The sequence below is a fragment of the Telmatherina bonti genome, assembly GCF_933228915.1.
Source record: "Telmatherina bonti genome assembly, chromosome: 21".
In the NCBI taxonomy this organism is placed as follows: domain Eukaryota; kingdom Metazoa; phylum Chordata; class Actinopteri; order Atheriniformes; family Telmatherinidae; genus Telmatherina; species Telmatherina bonti.
Genome location: NC_136630.1, coordinates 22,139,927 through 22,160,523, shown reverse-complemented (window position 1 = coordinate 22,160,523; position 20,597 = coordinate 22,139,927). Strand labels below are relative to the sequence as shown.

The following is a 20,597-nucleotide window of genomic DNA, read 5'->3' as shown; positions in this document are numbered from 1 at the left end:
ACAACGATCACTGGGTGTTCTATAGTCCAGATTGTACATTATAACTAGGGGTGGGAAAATCGAATCGAAAAATCGAAAATCTGGATTTTTTTTTTCTTCACAATTTTAAAATCGATTTTTTAGTTAAAAAATCTTCTTCTTTTTTTTTCCAAATAAATAAAATTAATCCACTATAAAATTTTTGTCATTTTCATTGGTTTTATTGATCTTTTTCTTGTCTTCTTGGGCATTATAGCAGCAGAATGATGATCTGGCTGCTGTGTTGTTTTTTCCTAACTGAAATCAAGAAAAATTACTGGCAAAAAGAAGTTTTCTAAAAAAAAAAAAATTGTTTTTAATTACAAAAATCATCAATATTGAAGAATTTTGAGAATCGCAATTTAAATCGAATAGGCACCCAAAAAATCTGGATCGAATCGGGACAAAAGCATATTGTCACAGCCCTAATTATAACCCTGCAATGCACGGCTCCCACAGTTTAATCCTTACATATAACATCACAAAAAGTTACACAGAATCCAGAGAAGTCTGTAAGTTTTCTCCCTCTTTTTTCTCCCTCTTTCTTTTTATTCACATATGTCAGAATAATTATGCAAATTACTCACTGACTGTGGTTTTTGTGTGTTGCTGAGACCAAAGATGACCCTGAGAGGCAGAAATCTTCCGGCTCCTCTTCAGTTCTCACATGTTAAATGAGTTGTAAAGCAGAAAGGTGATGCAACATCATGAAAAACATGAACTTGTCCTAAATCTTTAAAAACAAAGAAATAAACCAGTTAAATTCCCATAGAAAGCTCAAATTCAAACAGATAATCTCTGTCAGGATTTAGTCATTGTCCAAGCATTTTTTTTAAAGGATAATAAATTGTTTTTTAATAACTGTGTATGAAATGTTGTGACATCCAATCAACAGCCAGTAATTTAGTGTGTTTGTGTATTGGTCTCCAGGACACTGACGGACCTGCTGAAGCAACAGGGAGGTGAGGTGAGCTCAGTGGAAAATGCCACGGCCGGTTCACCCACCAGAGGAAGAGCCAACGGCATCTCAGCAAGGATGCTGCGCAGCAGGAGTGGTGAGGGCAGAGAATGTCTTCATGTGGACACACACACACACACACACACACACACATTCAGACAAGACCAGACACAAGTACAGGCAAAGCAGCTGTAAAATTGCTCCATTTACTTCTGTAAAATTACAGAAAAGTTTTGTTTATCTAAGCAAGGGGTCACACAAGTGATGAATTAACTTCATTCGATTCTGCATCTAAAATAAAGACGGACAGATTGTGAGAATTAAGGGATATTCATACACACATTAAGAGCTAATTATGTTTGAGAAGCATTCATTATTAACACATTTATCCAGTGCAGATCCACACAAACCAGACAATTGTGTGAATGTGTGTGTGTCTGTGTGTGCTTGTCGTCATCAATAGGTACCCTTGTAGCGTAGCTGAGCTGATACAAACTATAAAAAGGGACTTCATTTGATATAGTAGACTTTCCTACAAGTATATCAGTCCCATCCTGTTCATTAAACAAACACTGTAAAAGATGGTGCAGCTGCTTCCACCTGCCTTGTGAGAGACTGTCAGGCCTCATGTGCTCAACATTAGCAAGGCAGCTGTCACTATATTGACACAAAGTTTGTCTGTTTTGTTTTTATTATAACTTTTAAGTTCAATAAGCAGCTAAATCTAAAGATCCAGCAAAGTTGGTTTTCCAAAAACTTAAATTTTTTTTACCACCAGAACTGGCTTTTAATATGGGTTTTCCTCCAGATGCTAACAGCAGGCTCAGTCTGAAGCAGGAAACTGTTCAATGCTGTCACTTCTCTGCATACCATCCATCTAAAAGACTCAAATACATCTTCGCAAATACAATTTAGAAAAGTGTTATTTAAATATGACCCCAGAAACAGTCATGCTTTCATACAAAGAAAGAGGATTGAGCTGGCTGGTTAGACTAATAGCAGTAAAACACTGTTTTGTCAACAGAAATGTAAATAAAACCAGTAAAGTCTGAAATGAAAACCAGTAGGGTTAGTCCTGATAGGAGATAAAGGTCTAAAAAAACAACCATGTCAACCTAAACCAAGCTAACTTAACGTGTGGGTAACCTAACCACACAGTTACATTACTTACTGTGTACTGTTTGCAGCATCTCTGCAGGGACAAAAAGAAAATATTTATCTTTCCAAAACCTGGGTTAATATTTACAGACACTTCTACACTGTTTATGAGTGATCTAATCAGCTCTGTAGACATGCGTTTCCCAAATTTCTGCTGCATCCCGTTCCCCACCGTGACAACATCACACCGCGTTCCCTGCAAGGCAATCACCTTAAAGAGAAAGGCCCAACTGGTCGGCCACATCGCCAGCGTTCAAATATCAGCATGTATACATGACAGATAGAAAAAGAGTTTCTATTAAATTTGTTTTTGTAGATTCAGGCTGTTTAGTCTTCAGGATTTCATGCGGATTTGACTTTACTCTCCATTGCCTGTTCAAGCTGCTTGAGGCAACAGTTGTAGATTTTGCAGAAAAAATTGATTTGCTTTGCTGAGAGTTAAATTTGGCAAATGATAAAACATTCACTCAATTATGATTCTCCATGCTATTACTGACTCATGTTGGGATTTTTGTTTATCTTTGACAGGGCGCTGTGTTTGTTCAGGTAATAATAATATTTTACAGAGGAGTATATGATTTAAAAAAACAGCACATTTAACAAAAACTCTAACAGGAAAGTCATGTTTTTATTTTAAAGAGAGACATAGACTTGCAGTTTTCTGAAGCTTTGTTTCACATCTATGATGCAGAAACATTGAAAGCAGAAACCTTTAATTACTCTAAATTACTTGCCGGTAAGGTTTATGACATCAGGAGATTTTAAATGTGTTTTCCCCTTTGTGTAAATTTTTACAAAGTGGGAGTATTTTAAAACAATTTTATGGACCAGAAATCCCTATGGAAACCATAAGGACTGGCATTAAAAAGATACGTGCAGAGTTTAAGTTCACATTCTTCACAGAAAATATGGCATCATGTCCAATATCCCTGAAGATTATTTCAGCCAGGGTGCAAACTTTGATGCTATGATACAAAATGAATCCCAGTGCTCAACCAGTGCTGAATGTATCAGTGATGGGTCAAAGTCCTCCTGGATGATGCAGGAGCAGGAGTTGCGTTGGAAATGTTACTTTTAGGTGATTAAAAATAGATAAATGTTTTTAAAGAGAAAAGGAAACAAAAAGCAACTAAGTAGCTGGATATGGAGACAAAAATATTCTGGCGAAACTTGAAACCAGCAAAGTCTTAGATGTACAAGAAAAATGACTGAAATCTAGGATCTAGGTTATATTGTGACCAAAAAAAAAAAAAAGTAATAAATGTTTTAAAATTCAAGTGAAAAACTTTACGAGATAAAAACACCATTCTTTCATTGAAGAAATATTTTATTTATCACTATGACTCACACAGACAACACTAAGAAATGCTGCACCTGCGTAAAAATGTTATATCAAAAGGTATTTTCTCTAATGTTATTCAGGTTTGAATATGGTGAACACATAAAATTGGTATTAATTTGGAACGTTTTCAACTAAAAAGTCCTATTGAGAAGTTTTTGTTCTTCTCGAGGCATTTCAACAAAGCCAAGTGACGTATGAAGGTAAAACAACATCACTGACAGTTATGTTATTTTGGACCAATAGTTATAAAACACTGTAAAAGCTTCATCTCTAAGTAGAACACATGCTTGTTGCATGTGCAATAATTGCACTCATGAAGAGCTTAATTATTATGTTAATGTAGGCAGACTGAAGCCCTGCAGGCAGCATGTGATGTCCCTTTTCCCCAGATTTTCCAGACACAGCAGCCCTCATCAAACTCTGTTTTACCTGCAGCATGCCGAAAAAAAGTCTCTTTTATGTTAGAACAGTTTTGGTTTGTGTATAACCTCAAATAAACATGTGCATGTGTATGAAATAGTCTGCGTTGGAAAACACTTGCATGTGAGGATGAAGCCGACCTGCAGTTTCCATCTCACATCAGTCTTCACGCGCTGCTACTGACACTTCTAGCTATAAAATTTTCATCAATCACAGACACGTGGAAAAAGCAGCTAAACGAGTAGCTGCAACAAATACTAAACAAGAGCGAAAAAGCAGCCATCTAAGTTGGTTTTCAAATTCACAAATGAGTAAATGTTGCTGTCAGGAGAGGCATGAAAAGAAGAACACACAAGAAAATCAATCAAGCTTCAACAGAGTGGATTTTGAAATGAGTTTGAAGTGAATCCACAGATCTTAAAGTGCAATGGCATAAACAGCTAATGCTGGTGGTAATAAACCGATTAAAGAATAAAAAAAAAACACAGTTTGTTAGAGGATCGGAGCAGAAACCTTCAATACTTACATATAAAACCCACAAAAAGTGTTGCAGTAGCAGGGAATCCAGAAATAGTCCAAATGAGGTGCAAATGAGAATAAACAGCAGCAAGAAAGACTGAAATGAATATAAAGAGAGCAATTAGGAGATTCTGCCCAGAAGAGGAAAAGAGAGAAAAACTAAAGTCAGTATGCTGTTGGTTGTGACATGAAAAGGAACGGAAATTAAATGTTGGCATCACCCACGATGGTCACCTGGTAACAACAACTCTTATTGTCATCCAACAACTATAAAAGCAGTATCATGTATTGTGAACTCTTTAAAGTGAAAGTGGTTAAGCTGCAGCCATCACGTACCCAGACCAGCCGGGGATGGTAAAATTCCTCTCTTAATCGAACACAATTGGTTTGTCTAAGAAGAGAAAGAAGTGAAGCTAAAAATGAGAAATCAGCCTCAAGACTGACCTGTTGCTCATCACCTAGAAGCTGCCAACAAATGCAAATCTTGGTCATTACATAGTTTTAAGCAAACTCACAGCGGAACATTTGAGGTTCAAAACATCATGAATCATCTGCTTCTGTCCCAGATTTTCCTGCTGACCTCGCTCCCTCTAAACACTGCATCAGTTGCACAGATAAGTTTGCAAAATTTTCAGGATAACAGGTTTGTGAGTTTCAGCCGGCGACGCCATGTGTGCATCTAAATGTAATGAAGCACATTCGCTAATTGTGGCACAGGACAAACTGGAACACAACATAGATTGCAACTAGGAAAAAAATAAAAGAAACCAGATGCAGAAAATTGGTTTTTCCATTGTGGACGAAATGGCAGATCGGTCTTTGGAAAAAGTACCGTTCATGAGACACAAAGTGACTGAACACATTTAAAGTGGTAGGAGGGATGTTGAAAGGCCTGCTCTGGCCAACACTTTGAAATTAGACAAACATTTGGAGAAACTACAACATTTTACTGGGTTTTTTTTGTTTTGTTTTTTAAACATTTAGATGAAAAAAAACAAAACAAACAAAGGATTTGCATCCATTCAGACAAAATTATTTATTCTTTGGTTTGTTTATGTGGTTCACTGTAAGTTTGTGATTAAAGCCATCTATTTAGCAGGAATGCAGACTTACATGAACATCTCTCTAAGCTGGGAATTAGCTTCAGATAATCAATAGCTTAATCAATGCCCCAATTTCTCACATGGTTGTGTTGTTTTAACTGATATCCCATTTAACAAGCATTAATAATTAGGCTGGACTGTTGGCGGAGTATACAGACATTAGACTGTGGTTTTAATTTAAAAAAAAAAAAAAAAGTTACCTAAGCCGGGGTTTTTTAACAACCACTTGACAGGAACTATTCCTTTTCAACTTTTTACCTAAACATAACTAATAAGCTTAGACAAATTGCATTTCAGTCATTTTAAACACGGTTGTTTTTTAAATCTAAAATAATGTTTTACCTCCCTTCATTTGTTATTTTTGAAAAACAGATCTTAAAACTTTCAGGAAGATGACCAGCAGCAGGACGGTGAAAGCAGAAAAATACTGTAAAGTTTACTAAAGTGACTCAGCTTAAGTAAACTTTACAGTATTTTGCCTTTTACACAAATTACTGACAGAAACTGGACAAAGAAAGTGTACAAAGTTAGTAATTAAGCCTTTTTAGTAACATCTCCATGATGTTCACCTGCGCTTCCTGCTGTCGCTCGGCCGCTCCTCCCTCTCCACCTGCAGCACACCTGTGCCTCATCACTGCCAGTAACGCCAGATCAATCCGCCAAGGCAATTACCAGTCTGTCATTAAACTTCTGTTCCTGATTCCTTCCTTGGCTATTTTTGGCAAAAAAAAAAAAAAAAATCCATTTGATCATTCAAACCTTCTACTGCGCGAGTCCTTCCTCTTCAAAACACGACAAAAGCTTTACTAAAGCCTCATCACTCACACCAACAACTTTTGCTGAGATATTGAGAAAGATGAGTCTGTGTCATCTATTGTTGGAGTGATGGATGACAAACTTAGATCATCTTTCACTTTTAAACTAGTCCCTGTTTGTTTTTTTATTGCAGTCAAAGTGGGAAATGATGTATTGGAGAGGTGTGTGATGTGGTAACGGTAAGTAATGTACATGGAGTAGGCCAGAAGTGTCACACTCCAGTCCTCGAGGACCAGTATCCAACAGGTTTTTGTTGTTTCCATGTGCCAAGACAAATCAAATCAAATGGATCCAACTGCTTATTGTCAACCTTTTCATTCATTTCAGTCAGGTGTGTGGACGCATGGAGACACCAGTAACCTGCAGGATACTGGCCCTCGAGGACTGGAGTTTGACTCCTGTGGAGTAGGCTGTGATTAGACCAGACGAAAAATACATTTTTTCTTGTTCTTGCAGCCCTGAAAGCTAGAACACAGTTCGCACTTCTCGTGGAAGACGTAACAAGCTTCAGAATAGTAGGAATAGTATTAATCTCTTTAGGTCATTTTGTGATGGTGGAAATTTTGCCACTGGAAACAATACCAGCTCAAAGTGAGTCAGCACCGCCTGATCATCATAAAGTTTTATTTATGAGTAGCAGAGAATTAACGAAAAAAAATCTGTTATATGTGCAGGTTTTCTTTCTCAGTGGAAGCATCAGGATTAGTTTTGGTTTATTGTTAATGTGGTTTTCACTTAGATTTGGGGGGGGGGGGGGGGGGGGGGGGGGGGTACTTGATAAGGTTCAGGAACCAAAAATACATGATTCAATGTGTAAGACTAACAATATTCATTTCTGTTCTTCCACATAACAACCACGTTGTCACCATCATCTACCTCTTCTGCACGCTGCATTACCAAGATGTGATGGAAGTATTGGTGAGACCAGTGATGGATCTTAAAAATATAAAATCTGAACAACTGAGCAGTAATTAATATACTAGAAAGTGGGCTACCTTACCTGGTTGTACAGTGAAATATTTTGCAACGCAGCTGTAAAATGGCTTCGGGTATGACTGCAGATTTGTCATTATTCACACAGTCAACAGATTAAAAATATATGTAAATTGGCTGACATTGGCCACCGGAAAATATATTGATTATCTGCTGCCAATGGCTCCTGTCAGTGAAAAGTGAAAGGAGAATGCCAAAGCTTGATGGTAATGGTGTCCACTCTTGGCTGGGAGACAGGTCCCATGTAAGGGGCAAGGAGGAGTTGATAGGTGGTGTTATACTGGTGTTATACTGGTGTTATACGCTGTTTTTCAGCGGCCGATTCCAGAAAGGAGGTCCAACTAACTGAGTCTACAAAGAAAGCCTGGGTTAATTTACTCTGAGTTGAGCAACTTGAGTTTTCGGTTTCAGATCAGCTGCTTTAGGACCCAGATGAAAGATTAACAGCTCAAATACAATCCTGCATTTTTATTTTTTCCAGCTCTTTCACTACTTTAGAGATTGTTTTCCTTTCCACTATACTCCCACCTGTGAATGATTACAATTACCGAGGGTAACTGGTTACAAATAGATGGTCAAAAATATAGTTAGGTTTACAAAACTGTATATTGTCAAATAATTTACTACTAACTGCACTTGGTTACCATCATATGATACAACATTACCACGTATAAAACAATTTGCCAACCTTAATATTGTTGTCTCACAGTTTTAAGCCTGGTTCATGAAACTGGTAAGTTAATATGTAAATACACATTTTGTATTTCACTATAGCTGGTGAGTCTTGGTTTCTTTGCTCAGAGTGTGGTAATCTATGATTTGGTAGTTATGTCACTTCCTTCCCTGCTCTTTCTAACTATTTATATTTACATGGGGTCCTTTAGCCACAAATGTTTGACCCCTCAAAGCAGCATTGACATGTTAAAATCAAATACACTTAAATGGACCCCTGCCTAATTCAGGCTTTGACATTACCTTTATGTGTATTGCCTTTACCTTGCAGTAGCTAGTTTAAATGGTCTATGGTCAAAATACTGTCAAAATAATGTTTAAAACCCAGCCTGTAAACCGATGCTTTGCTTGACTGATTAGGATAAAAGCACACTTAGCTCCTAGCTTGCCAGAAGCTAGCATAACAGCATTTTAGCAAGTGTTGAGTCTATTTGTCTTTGCGAAATTTAACATTACCAAACACCAAGTAATCTTTAGTATAATCTTTTTTTAATTTCTTTTCACCAAAACACAGGTAAGGAGCCTAAATCCATCTGGAAACAAAACCCTGCAAACATACTCTGTTTTGTGCAGATGTCATATTTCTCAAGCTAACGATGCCCTAACTTCTGTTTCGCTCAAAGATTAAAGATGTCATAAAAGTCCCAAATCTTTGATGTCACATCCTTTGAGGTCTACACAAGGCATCAGTGTCTGCAATAGACTTTCGTACAGGAGGCAAATATTTGGTCTGAAAGCCTCAAACAAACATGATTCACTGCAGAAAGAAAGCTTGAAGCAAAAAGGCAATGACCCATTTATCAAAGATAACTGCAGAAGTAGTGTGACCATGTAACAAATCACTCTTCATAACACACATTTCACCTTTTTCCTCTCTCACATTTTTCCTCCTCTTCCCCCAGCTGTCAGAAAAGCTGCTTTGAGTGCTCGTCTTCTCTAAAAGGTTATGCAGCTCTCTCAACTCTTCCCTGGGGTCACGAGACCAAACTTTATCCCTGTAAATTAATGATCTTAGTAAGAGTTTGTGCTCCCTGCTCACGTCATGTTGATTATTCTGACGAAAGACACATTTATAGCCAACTCACGAATGCACAGATAACAAAGTCCACGGAAAAAGGAGATGTTTGTGTTTGTTTGCTGCAATTTTGCGGCAGCAACTGATGATGCACAGACTTCCTCATAGTTTCCCCATTGACAGGCCAGTTTTGCGCTCTGCGGTCTTGCTTTGTTCTTGGCACTCAAGTGTGCTTATTTGCACCTTCGCTCCCTCAGACAGAGACGTGCGAGGATGTTCATATTTCATCCTGGTGATGACAGACACTGTGCAGTAAATTCTCTCCTTCATCACTTTTCCCAAGGCAGCACAGTGGTACCATACAGATACACTGTTTCATGGTCATGAGCACTCACAATAGCGCACCAGTTCAAACCACAAGCAGATGATGTAGGGTTGTATTTTATGTGTGTGTCTGTGTGTGTGAAAGAGAAGAAATTAGCATCATTGCATCTAAAATGCCTTCTAAAGTTTCTAATTTAATGAAATCGCAGTCATCATTCCTCTAGTTGCAGCATCATTATTGCATCTACTTGCTAAACAAGTTGTGACCAGACGCACGGCACACTGATGCTTCTTAGTTTGTTGCTAAACAGTATTTGCATCTTTCTTTTTTTTTCTCCTCTCAAAAAGCCTGCTAGTCGGAGATTTTTGGAAAAAAGTCAGTAGTTCTGTATTGATTAATGTGTAGTTATTCATGTCAGAGCATACAATATCTCAGCATCTTGAAATTCTTTTTTTTTATAAATCTGTGGCCATTTATTCTTTTCAGTGACTTTGATTAATGGCAATGCTGACATGGATTTCTATTTGGAAACAGTTTTTTCTTAAGTTGTGAAAAACTTTAACTATTTTCAAAGTTTTCTCCTGACAAAAATGGGCCTAGAGCCTGACTAAAATATCCCCATGAAACACTGAAGGAGATGGAAATTCAGCTCAGCTTTACAAATTTATTCAAAAAGGTGATTTTTTTAATAAATAAGGGGTAGTTTGACCTGTTTTATACATTGATTAATACAACAATTGAACTACCTATGAAACTATGGAGGTCCCACATTTTGTTCTGACTGATGACGAGCCATGTGTGCATGTGTCCTGTGGTGTCTGGCACTGATATATTGGTTGTGCATACTCTATGGGTTGTGTGGGTCCACAAATTTATCTGAAAACCAATGAAAATTTTGTTACACAGGATTTTGTGAGTCTGCGAGCTGAATCAATGTCTTTGTTGTGTTCCTGAGCAGTTTTGCTGAACTGAAGTGATCAGTGTTTTCTGTTTAACAAGTCTGCACTTTAATGTGTATGGAAAGCAAAGATTAAACTAAAAGTAAGACTAAATTTCTGCTCCTAACCTTCAAGACCCCCCCCCCCCCATTGTCTATAACTCCCACATACCTCAACTACATGAAATTCACACATATCCCAAACCCCTCCCTTCTGCCCCTTTGCCGGCTTATCCACCGTGGGATTCTTTAAATTAAGTTGGACTTCATAGCACAGATTGTGATGATGATGCTGAACACTGTCTGTCATAAACCAGACAGGATGACATCTTGATGTCCAGGTCCCTGCAGTGCATATAGCATTTATCATTTTAATTTGAGTGTTCAGAAGACTTCAAGGCCACAGGCGTAACCACTGCACATGTTATCCCAAAACAACACACAAACCCAGACACATACATGCAGCATCTCACTGAATGGAGGCAGGTGGTATGTTGCTTATATTTGTCCCACATTCGTGTGTAAATAACAGTAAATCGGAGTGGAATATTAATACGTGACAAAAAAGAAAAAAAAAAGTTTCCTTGACGAGAATCACATCCATAAAATGTATTTTACTCCAATATTTCTAGGAGGCAACAACATCTGCATGCAGAAATTTGTCTTTCATGTAATTACAATAAAATTCATCATGATAATTACGTTTCACATTTTTACGATTAACTATCACTTTATACGGTGATAAGGTCTTTATTTTTTTTTGGGTGACAGCTTCCTTAGTGGTAAAAAGACGTCCCTTTTTAAATCCGTAACATTATACTCGCTCTGTCCAGACAATACCATTTGCTCAGCTGTTCCTCAAGTCAAAACATCACCCCAGAATGTCCTTACACATCTGTCCCATCTCAGTTCTATCCTCTACAGCCAAACCCTAACAACTCAGGACACATCTGGAGGGCCCCTAAATATTTAAAAGATTGGGAGTAATTCATAGGCTTGAGAACTTTGATAAATAGCTTTTATTTTTGAGTTTGAGAGTAGCCTTCCCCTAACAAGACTACAGCTGATCAGGCTTGTGCTGTGTTGTAAGGAAAACACATATGAAGCTAGGTCTAGCTTAGTCAGGCTTTTATTGAAAAATGTTACTCAAAAACACAAGGCAACCTACTTAGACATGACTGAAATATGAAATTGCTGTCTGAAAAAAAGACAGAGTTAAACTCTTCAGAGGGCAGCAAACTACTTCTCCACAACTGTGGAGAAATAACTGTGAAGCAAAAATGTCATTTACTGTCCTCAGTTTTATGAGAAACAAAAGATGAAAACCGAGATAGCGATAATGACGCCTGATTATGATGTAAAAGTGGCTTATTCTTCATAATCCACTACTTTGACACATGCTGAGAGCTCAGTACCAATGTATGATGTTCCTGTGTCTACACACACACACACACACACACACACACACACACACACACACACACACACACGCTGACAGAAGTGTAAAGAAGATGTTGTGTAGATCCTCCTGGAAATCTGGACTGACACAGTTTCAGGAATAATCTGCCATTTGGAAAGACTTTGCCAGTAATATAGATTAGTGAAAACGGCTCAAGCTAATCCAGATACTCATCTGTAATGAAACTCAGTTAATCTAATCTTAACCAGTTCTGTGTAAAGGACTATGACTTGAATGACACCAAAAAGCTTTGACACTGAATAAATTCATACAGTTATATCACAACCACACATTAAGTATCAGAGCTCAAAACTCTGTCTTTCAGTATCACTACATGCATTTTGTTTAACCCAATTTTCTGTCAGTCAAACCGTGTCAAGGTAAAAATTACATCTGCTTAAAAATTATTTGTCTGATCAAGAAGAGAAACTTTTACACTTCTATGCTTCTGACTTGTTTTTCATGGCGCACTTTACTATTTAAGTTATTAAAAGAATCAATGTGAGATGGACTTTAACTGGAGAGACACGATACGCGACAGATTCTGAGTTAACCTTTATTAGGGCACACCAACGTGTGAATATTTGCCATATTCAGTTGTGAGTTCAGTTGCCGCTTTGTATTGGCGTCATTCCTTTGTTCATTTTCATCTTTCAGTCATGCGTCATTTACTTTTCTAATTGGCAAAGTTAACCTGACAGCTGTGGCATCTAAGTTTTAAGCCTCACTTGCTCCTGATATAACATTAGCTTTAGCACATTTAGTCTAGCATGCTATGGCAAGTGTAGTTTTATATTCGTTGAGTTTTCACTCAGCAGTCACTCTATAGACATTAAAAAACATCATATTTGACTTTACATTTGTGAAATGTGTCTATGTATTGATTATTCTTTACATTCTTACAGGTGTTGATTTTTTTTTTGCATTGATTTGGTTTAATGAGATCCCAATGTTGTGATGTTTTTCCAAGGACAGATGGCTATTAAACCTGGGTCGATCGCTTCCAAACTGGTCTTGTCAACACATAACATCTTAGTATTGTCCTCATTGCTTTAGTTATTTAGTTAACATCTTATTTTGTCAGAGCTACTGGTCAACAAATATAACACTAACAGCAATGATCAATATTCACTGGAAATTTGGACTGAGAAAGTCTGTCCAAAATTTTGACTTGTGGTGTAAATCTCTGTACATACATCCTGTACAGAGGTTGATATTCATGTATATTGAGCATCATTCAAAAGGTCTGATAATTAAACTTTTTTTCCCCAATGAAAATGGTTTTATAAATGTTGCCTAAATTCCCTTGCTGTGCATCTAAAACAGGATTACGACAGTAACACTTTGCTGCAGCAGAAAGTTTGTTGCACGTTCTGAGCTGTTCAACAGGCTTTGAATGTCACAGCAGCCTGGCTATTGTTGATTGAAATAAAATTTTTAGCTCTCTCCTCTATTTTTTTTTTCTTCTTTTTTTGTATGCTTTTCAGGTCAGCGGGCTTGTCCTTTTGTCCCTCCTGTGTGTGTTGCTTAAACTGCTCTGTGTGGACTGTAAAACAGCCTGCCTCATGGAGCCACAGGCTGGAGTTAAGGTCACCTACCTCAGGAGGTGTGATGTAGCTTTCCAGGCTTTAACTTGCTGCTCAACACCTTTTGCTCTGGCTACTTCTTTTCCAGCTCTTGTTGAAAGCAGGTTACCTTCACAAGCAACTCTTTTATGACAGACTTCTGATGGTTACAGGCATGGAGGATGGTGTTTTTTTTCGCTTTTTTTTTACTCCACTTGTCTCCATACTGAAAAGATTAGCATTTTCTCTTTGGTTCACTGTGTTGGATTTGTCTGGCGACTGGCCTGCTTTTTTTTTTTTTTTTTTTTTTTTTTTTAAGGTGACCCATTTTACAGACTTCTACAGATTCAATATGTGACAGTTTAGTTAGCCAACTTCCTTTTTAAAACCACACAAATGTACAACGCATATGACAAAAAGTAAACATTTTACCAGTTAATCAGCTTAAACTACGGCATGCTGATTAAACTGTGTGAGAGCTTGTGAGCAGCAATGAAGGTTGGAGCTCAGAGCTGTACGCGTATACGTTACAGTAAAGACTAACTGAACATTTCTCCGCCCCCTCTGGCTTCAGCATAATTTCCTAATTCATAGCACCAGAACATCCTGACATCCTTCTTTCTCTCTCTCTCTCTCTCTCTCTCTCTCTCTCTCTCTCTCTCTCTGTTCATGACTTTCACTCTATGGGCCTTTTTCATGTCTGTATGTGTTTAAAGGTTGCTGCACATCCACTTATTTCCATCTTTCTGAGCTATAACAGACTGACAATAACAGACATTGATGCGATCTTTGATCCCATGCTTTTTGCCACATGACACTTGCTGTAAATACCCACACACACACACACACACACATACACACACAGACTTTGTGCGCATTGGCAAGCACATCAATAAGCTTTACTGTTTTGTTCAGTCAAAAGTTCTGTCAATTAAAAACACACAAACAGAAACCAGCTAACCAAAAAAGGCCCAACCAACTGATGACATGACAATGCTACATAAGGCTGTTTTGTTGCTCTTCCAAATGACCTCATATACATGCTGTTTGGGTATGTGTGTCCCTGTGAACATCCGCATGTGCTGCATGTGTGTTTGTCTATCCCTGGGGCGCACATCAAGTGCACTGGCTGCATCAGTGGACTTCATTAATGGTAAAAGCCTGGCCTTTCCTCTCTTACTCCAGGTTTGTTCCATTGTTCATTAGCCTCAGTTCCATCAGGGATGGCGCCACCGTCTCATCCAAAGTCACCAGCCTCAAAGCAATAGGTTGATGCTTTCTAGCTCATGTTAATCCACCATTTTTTTTTTTTTTTTAATGTTTCTTCAGCACTGTCCTTCCTCTGACACATCCAGCAAGGACAAAGAGCAAGGGATCAAACTCCTCCATCATAGCCTAGTACATACACTGCCAGTCTAAGGTTTGGACACACTTTTCCATTAAATGTAATGGGGTATTAAATGTAATGGGGTAAAAGTGTCCAAACGTTTTACTGGTAGTGGGGCTTACCTTTACATTTGCTTCCAAGCACAAAACGCAAAACCAAACCTGGGATGATTGTAAACATTACCAAAAGATGAGGCTGACAAAACTGTCCAACAATCAGCAATCATTGTGAATGCACTGGGAATTTATTGCCCAATTTGTTTCCTGCAGTGCAGCTGGTACAGAAAGTTGCCAGACATTGATGCTCAGTGACGGCCCAGCAGCTTCCAGTGGCGTGTTGCTTTCAGTTTCATTGGTTGCTTGACCACAAGGCCAAGAGGTTGAACAAACTTATCAAATGCATTCTTAGTGTCAATGCTGGTTGATTGGAGAAAGTTATTTCTATACACGTACATCTCAGAAAATTTAAAATATTATAAAAAAATTTAATCACTCATTTCAGAATGTGAAACCCATTTATTATATAGATTTGTTACACATAGAGTGAATTCACTTGAAAGATGAAACAGCTGTTTCTAGGAACAGGAAGACAAAACAGGAAACAAAACATGAGGGAACTAAACAAGGAAAACTACAAAATAAAACACAATACTGGAACTGAAAGATGAAACAGCTGTTTCTAGATTAATTATAATAGAATTGTTTTTACACCTAATGACCCATTAAATTTGCTTATGCTACTTGAATTGAAATTTCTAGATTTTGTTTCACGTGTCTCCTTTGGGTGAAGAAACATGCCATTGCTACTAGACCCTCTCCCGTTTCGTGTTGCATACATTTAAAGTATCACAACTGGCCAGAAGCTGCCTCATCTGAACGGGGGTATCTAGAAAAAGATTGAGTTTATTAACGTGGAAAGTGATCATAGTCGTATGAGGTGGTTCAGGTCTCTAGTCTGGATTCCTTCTAGGTGTCTCCTGAAGAGGGAGTTTCAGATGTTTTCACTGTTTCCAGGCTCCTCTTTGCTTAGCAACATATTACTGCAGGTGTATGTGTAATGAATGAGATTAGATGTGTGTGTGTGTGTGTGTGTGTAAATGTAAGTGATTTGATTTTAATCAGGTGATAGGGTTATTTACAGGTTTCAGTGAGTGGAATCTACAATACGCTGTTGGTCTGCAGCATATTTGTACAATCACGGTCCAGAACAAGCATTTTCACTGTATGGCAATGTCAACTACATCAATCATTTTAGCTTATGTTTGGGAAAAATATGAATTTGTCTCTATGATGCAATTACACTGTATCTCATCTATGTTGTATGTTTTTGTACAGATACTGTAGACAACACCAACTAGTTTTCTCTGTTTCTCACCAGAACAGTACCAGCTGAATAACTCTGCTTACGGGCCATTTGGACAAGGGCTCCCTAACCCGCACAATAACCACAGCAGCCTGGGACTGAACAAATATACCTCCCTTAAAGCCGTGGGTAAGTCACAAACTCACACTCATGAAATGATGCTCACTCCAGTTGGCACAGTAACCTTTACAGTGAAGTAAGAGGGCAGTAAGGAAGCTGTCAGATGGTGAAGAGGTCTTGTGGAAAATATTTTAAACAAAAGCCTACAAACGATCTCTTGCTGTGTTTCCATTACATTTCACAAAATAAAAGCGCTATTCTTAAGTTTCAACAAACAACAATTGGGATTTGCAGGTGTTTCCATAGAACAGTGTTTTGTGCAAGAACAGGAACGAAATTTTATGAGAATTGAGGCTTACACTGCAAAAACTCAGCCTTAAAAACAAGAGAAAAATATACAAAAATTAGGTAAATGTGGCTTAAAATTAAATAAATTATCTGCCAACAGAACGAGAAAATTTGGCTTGTCAAGACTTCCCAAAACAAGTAAAAATACTCTGAAAACAAGAGGAATTCTCTGGCATAAAAACTAAGAATTCTCTTACCTTTAAAAACATAAGCATATGTGTACTAAATTTAAGATTTTTAATCTTACTTAGATTTCAGTTTTTGCAGTGTATGCAAATGTCATAACGTTATTTTGAAGTTTTCTATTTGCCGCTGAGAATCTGGTACAGCTTTTTGAAGCTTTTCGCCCTCATTTTATTTTTTGAAATTTGCTATTGTTTGTTCCACACCGCGCCATCTTTACCGGAAATGAACTGGCCACGACCCCCTCGCATCGTGTCCCCAGATGGGTAAATTAGAAAAAAGTGCATCCCTTACGCTTTGGCGATATGTTTCTATATCAAAATGTTTGAAAAACCACCTCATGAGAGCGTAAAAACTTTTTAGCGATATTTACGACTTTTTCGGAATGTAGGTGTTTCCATTAGCATTTTTTTATTGCGATATTTAGTTTTTGCGCAATTCTAGGTGTAATAGAAACACACCCTCTGTCTGAGGAGGAATGGCTTGGTAAGGTTAATTAACTGACTGGCTTTAATATGAGTATACGTCTAACTGAAACTAAAAAAGAAAGACATGTTGTTGCCAAGGATTTTCATTTATTTCCATGTATGTGTTTTTTTCTTGTATTTATTTATTTCTTTATTCTGTTATTATTTTTATTTGTAAACTTTGCACAAAAAAACAAGGACTTTTCTGTTTGGTGAAGTATTTGTTGTAAAAATGCTTCTTGGCAATAAATTATTTTGGAAAGCCAGATCATATCCTTTTTAAATGGCACCACATTTGAGAAAAAAATACAAAAGAAAAACTAGATTTTGGACATTAAAAAGCAGCTTTAGATTAACTCAGACTTTCTGACAAAAATGATGAAATCACGCAAAGACAAGGTTACCAAAAATGTAGATGGGAAGTTACCGGTGATGACCTCAGTCTTTAATTTAGATCATTCCCAGTGACATGCATGCTTTCCTGCCCTACGCATACACACAGAGGCACGACTCAAACTCAAGTTGAGGGTATTTATAAATTGTCTTTGCTGTCAGCTCAGCCTCACACAAATATCTTTACTCCCATCATCTCCATCTCAGGGTTTCTCTCCCCTTCTCAGCCTCTCACTACCATCTGCCCTTCAGAATCTCAACAAACAAACATAAAGCTAACGCACACTGACCTTAAAGGCATGTACGCCACTGGAAAATACTGAAATCACCAGCTTTCCCCTTTGATCTTCATCATCAAGCCTTCCCTCTCATCCTGACTCACCGTTTGCTGGTTCTAAGTTATCTTTCTTCACATGTAAAGCTGTTTTCTTTATGCTTTGTGTTGTGCTTCAAATGTTCTTGTCAAACCACATGAATTGAGGTTAAAAAAAATAAATAAAAATTCCAGAAAATATATAAAACTTTAGGAAAGATGCATTACTGTGCAATTTAAACTTAAGTTTGATTTGTAAGTAGAGCAATGCAATAACTTTTGCCAAAAGCTGCACAGCTTTGAGGATGCAGAAGCATCTGACGTCTCCCACAGTTTGGAGCCAGGGGGCCTGAACCTAAATGCATCATGGATTAAGTGTGATTCAGACATCGGTGTTCTTCCAACAACATCTTGCGCTCACACATCGATGTTTGTCCTTCATTTCAGGCTGTTTCCACATGTGACTCAGTTCTGCATCAGACTGTGACAAATCGAGCACGACTCCAAAGTATAAACAAGTTTAAACAGGGCAAATAAAACAAGGTTTTGCTCCACTGGCCTAATTGTCAAAGAAAACTGTCAAATTCAAACTTATTTTCACAGCTTTTGCCCTGGTTTCTTCATTACCAGTATAGTTTTATATGAATCCAGAAATGTTAAGACAGTCAAACAAAGGAGAAGAGAAGTTGTGGACTATTCTATAGTACTAAACTGCTTTATCTAAGGGAACACCAAATCTGTCCACCTTTAACTTCTAAATGAAATCTCCTTTGCAAATGAAATGTGGCCCTACAGAAGTAGGTGTTGTAATTTCAGCCCTTGGTTCTCATTTTTAGTTGAAATCTGGGTGATATTAAAAATCGGAGGATACTTATGTTGCCATGTTGAACTAACAGACAAAATATTACTCAAATAAAGGTATATTAAATATACAATTTCATTAATATTTTACTATATAAGCTGGGTGCTGCCAGTAATGAGCCTGCTTGCTATCACCTGTTAGTGATAGAGGTGAGGAGCCTCTTTAGGAAAACATGTATGCAACTTGACCTGAATAATAAACCAAAAAAATCACAGAACTTACAGATGAATATTTCTACCGGATGCTAATTGTCTCATTTTGTATCTGCAGCGGAAACTGCTTCTCGGGGCTACTACAAGAGCTTCCCTATCATGGACTTCACCCAGTACCAACCTGTAGCACCTCCTGCCTTCCAGCCAATACACCCCAAGGAGAAGTCCTACATCCACCAGCCCCTGCCACTGCACCACGACATCCATGCCCCCCTTTCCATCTCTATCCCATCCGACCACCTGGAACACGCACGTCTCCCAAAGACCACCACACACCCGTTTCTCTCCAGCTCAGCCTTCAAAGCCTGGGAGCCGGCTGGCCGCCATGTCCACAGGCAGACCTCTGCCCCAGCAAACACTTCCTCCTCCCAGCACGGTTCCACACGGAGACATGGCTACACGTCACGAAGGCAGCAAAGCATAGAGAACATGCCAGATGTCTTTAACCACCCCTATGGGGGGATGTATGGAGGGGCTGGTGGAGGAGTAGGGCAGCACGTCCATGGGCAGCATGCACCTCAACCCCCCTATTATCACCACACAAGGCCGAAGAGCTACTCCACCCACAGTGCGACTGAGGTGACAGTTTGAGTGGCTCAAACAGCGCAGCCCGCTAAAGTGTTAAATGCAAAAAAAGGTTTGGTGTTCGGAAAATGCCAGACTTCAGGACAGCTTGTCCAACATGAGAGAGATTAAACAAGGAGGCTTTCACATGAGATGGTAGGGATGTTTTGATAAGAGGCGACAGTCAGATTGAAGTTGAATACAGGGAGGTAGAACCATCTCGTTTTTTACAGGTTATCTTCTAACTTCACCAAGGTCTCATAAATAAAACAGCACAAAGAACTATGTGAAGCCGCTACAGGCTGCATGGTTTTCACAAGATCTCATCCACTGCTTCTTTGCAAGTAACGTTTGATTTCAACACACTCTATATTCAGGCATTATAGAGACATTTATAGCTCAGCAGAATAAGTATTCTGCTGTCTCATAGGGACAAGTTTGGTTTCTCCCTTTGTCATTTTTAACATATGGCAGGAATAAACAATGGCTTTGTGCTAGCTGTTGAGGTTTCATTAGCATTAGCTTACCAGCAGATAAAATAGCCCTGGAAGTGCCAAAAGCTGTTACTAGCTACCAAACCGTCAACCATTTATGTTTAAACAGACAGATAAAGTTACAAATTTGTAAACGTTGCAAGCCCTTAACATACAGTTGTGTTCATATGTATTCATCCCCTTTCATTAAAGAAAAGGCTGAATTTACAACAGTCACTCAAATAACTGGAGACTTTTAAAAAAAAAAAGGAACAATAACAGTGGGACAAAATACCTGTCAAGAGGTGCAGAAGTCTGACTGAGAGGAACAGAAAACGTCTGACTGTAGCGGAAACATTAAAGGATTGTTCAACAAAATATTAGTTTATGAGTGATGTAATATGTAATAAATTATCTTATTTGTTTGCTTTTTTTAAAAATATTGCTATTGAACCAGAATTAGAAAATAATGTAATGAATTTCATAACATTTTTATTTATGATTACTTTAGTCAATTTCAGCTTATTTTACAGGCAGCTGTTTTTTTCCTTCTTTAATGAAAGGGTATGAATGAATATGAGCACAACTGTAAATGTTTGTGGAAATCTTTTTG

General features: G+C 38.1%; 1 protein-coding gene across 1 annotated transcript in view; it reads left to right on the top strand.

Moving 5' to 3' along the window:
- The window catches only part of shisa8b (shisa family member 8b), a gene marked incomplete at both ends in the record, with an annotated part of 41,991 nt that extends 22,453 nt beyond the window's left edge, over positions 1-19,538 (top strand). Inside the window, 3 exons of the mRNA XM_079260614.1 lie at positions 949-1,073; positions 16,125-16,238; positions 19,006-19,538. Of these exons, the coding sequence (XP_079116740.1) occupies positions 949-1,073; positions 16,125-16,238; positions 19,006-19,538 (772 nt within the window). The remainder of the gene's footprint in view (positions 1-948; positions 1,074-16,124; positions 16,239-19,005) is intronic.
- Between the last annotated feature and the right edge of the window lie 1,059 nt (positions 19,539-20,597).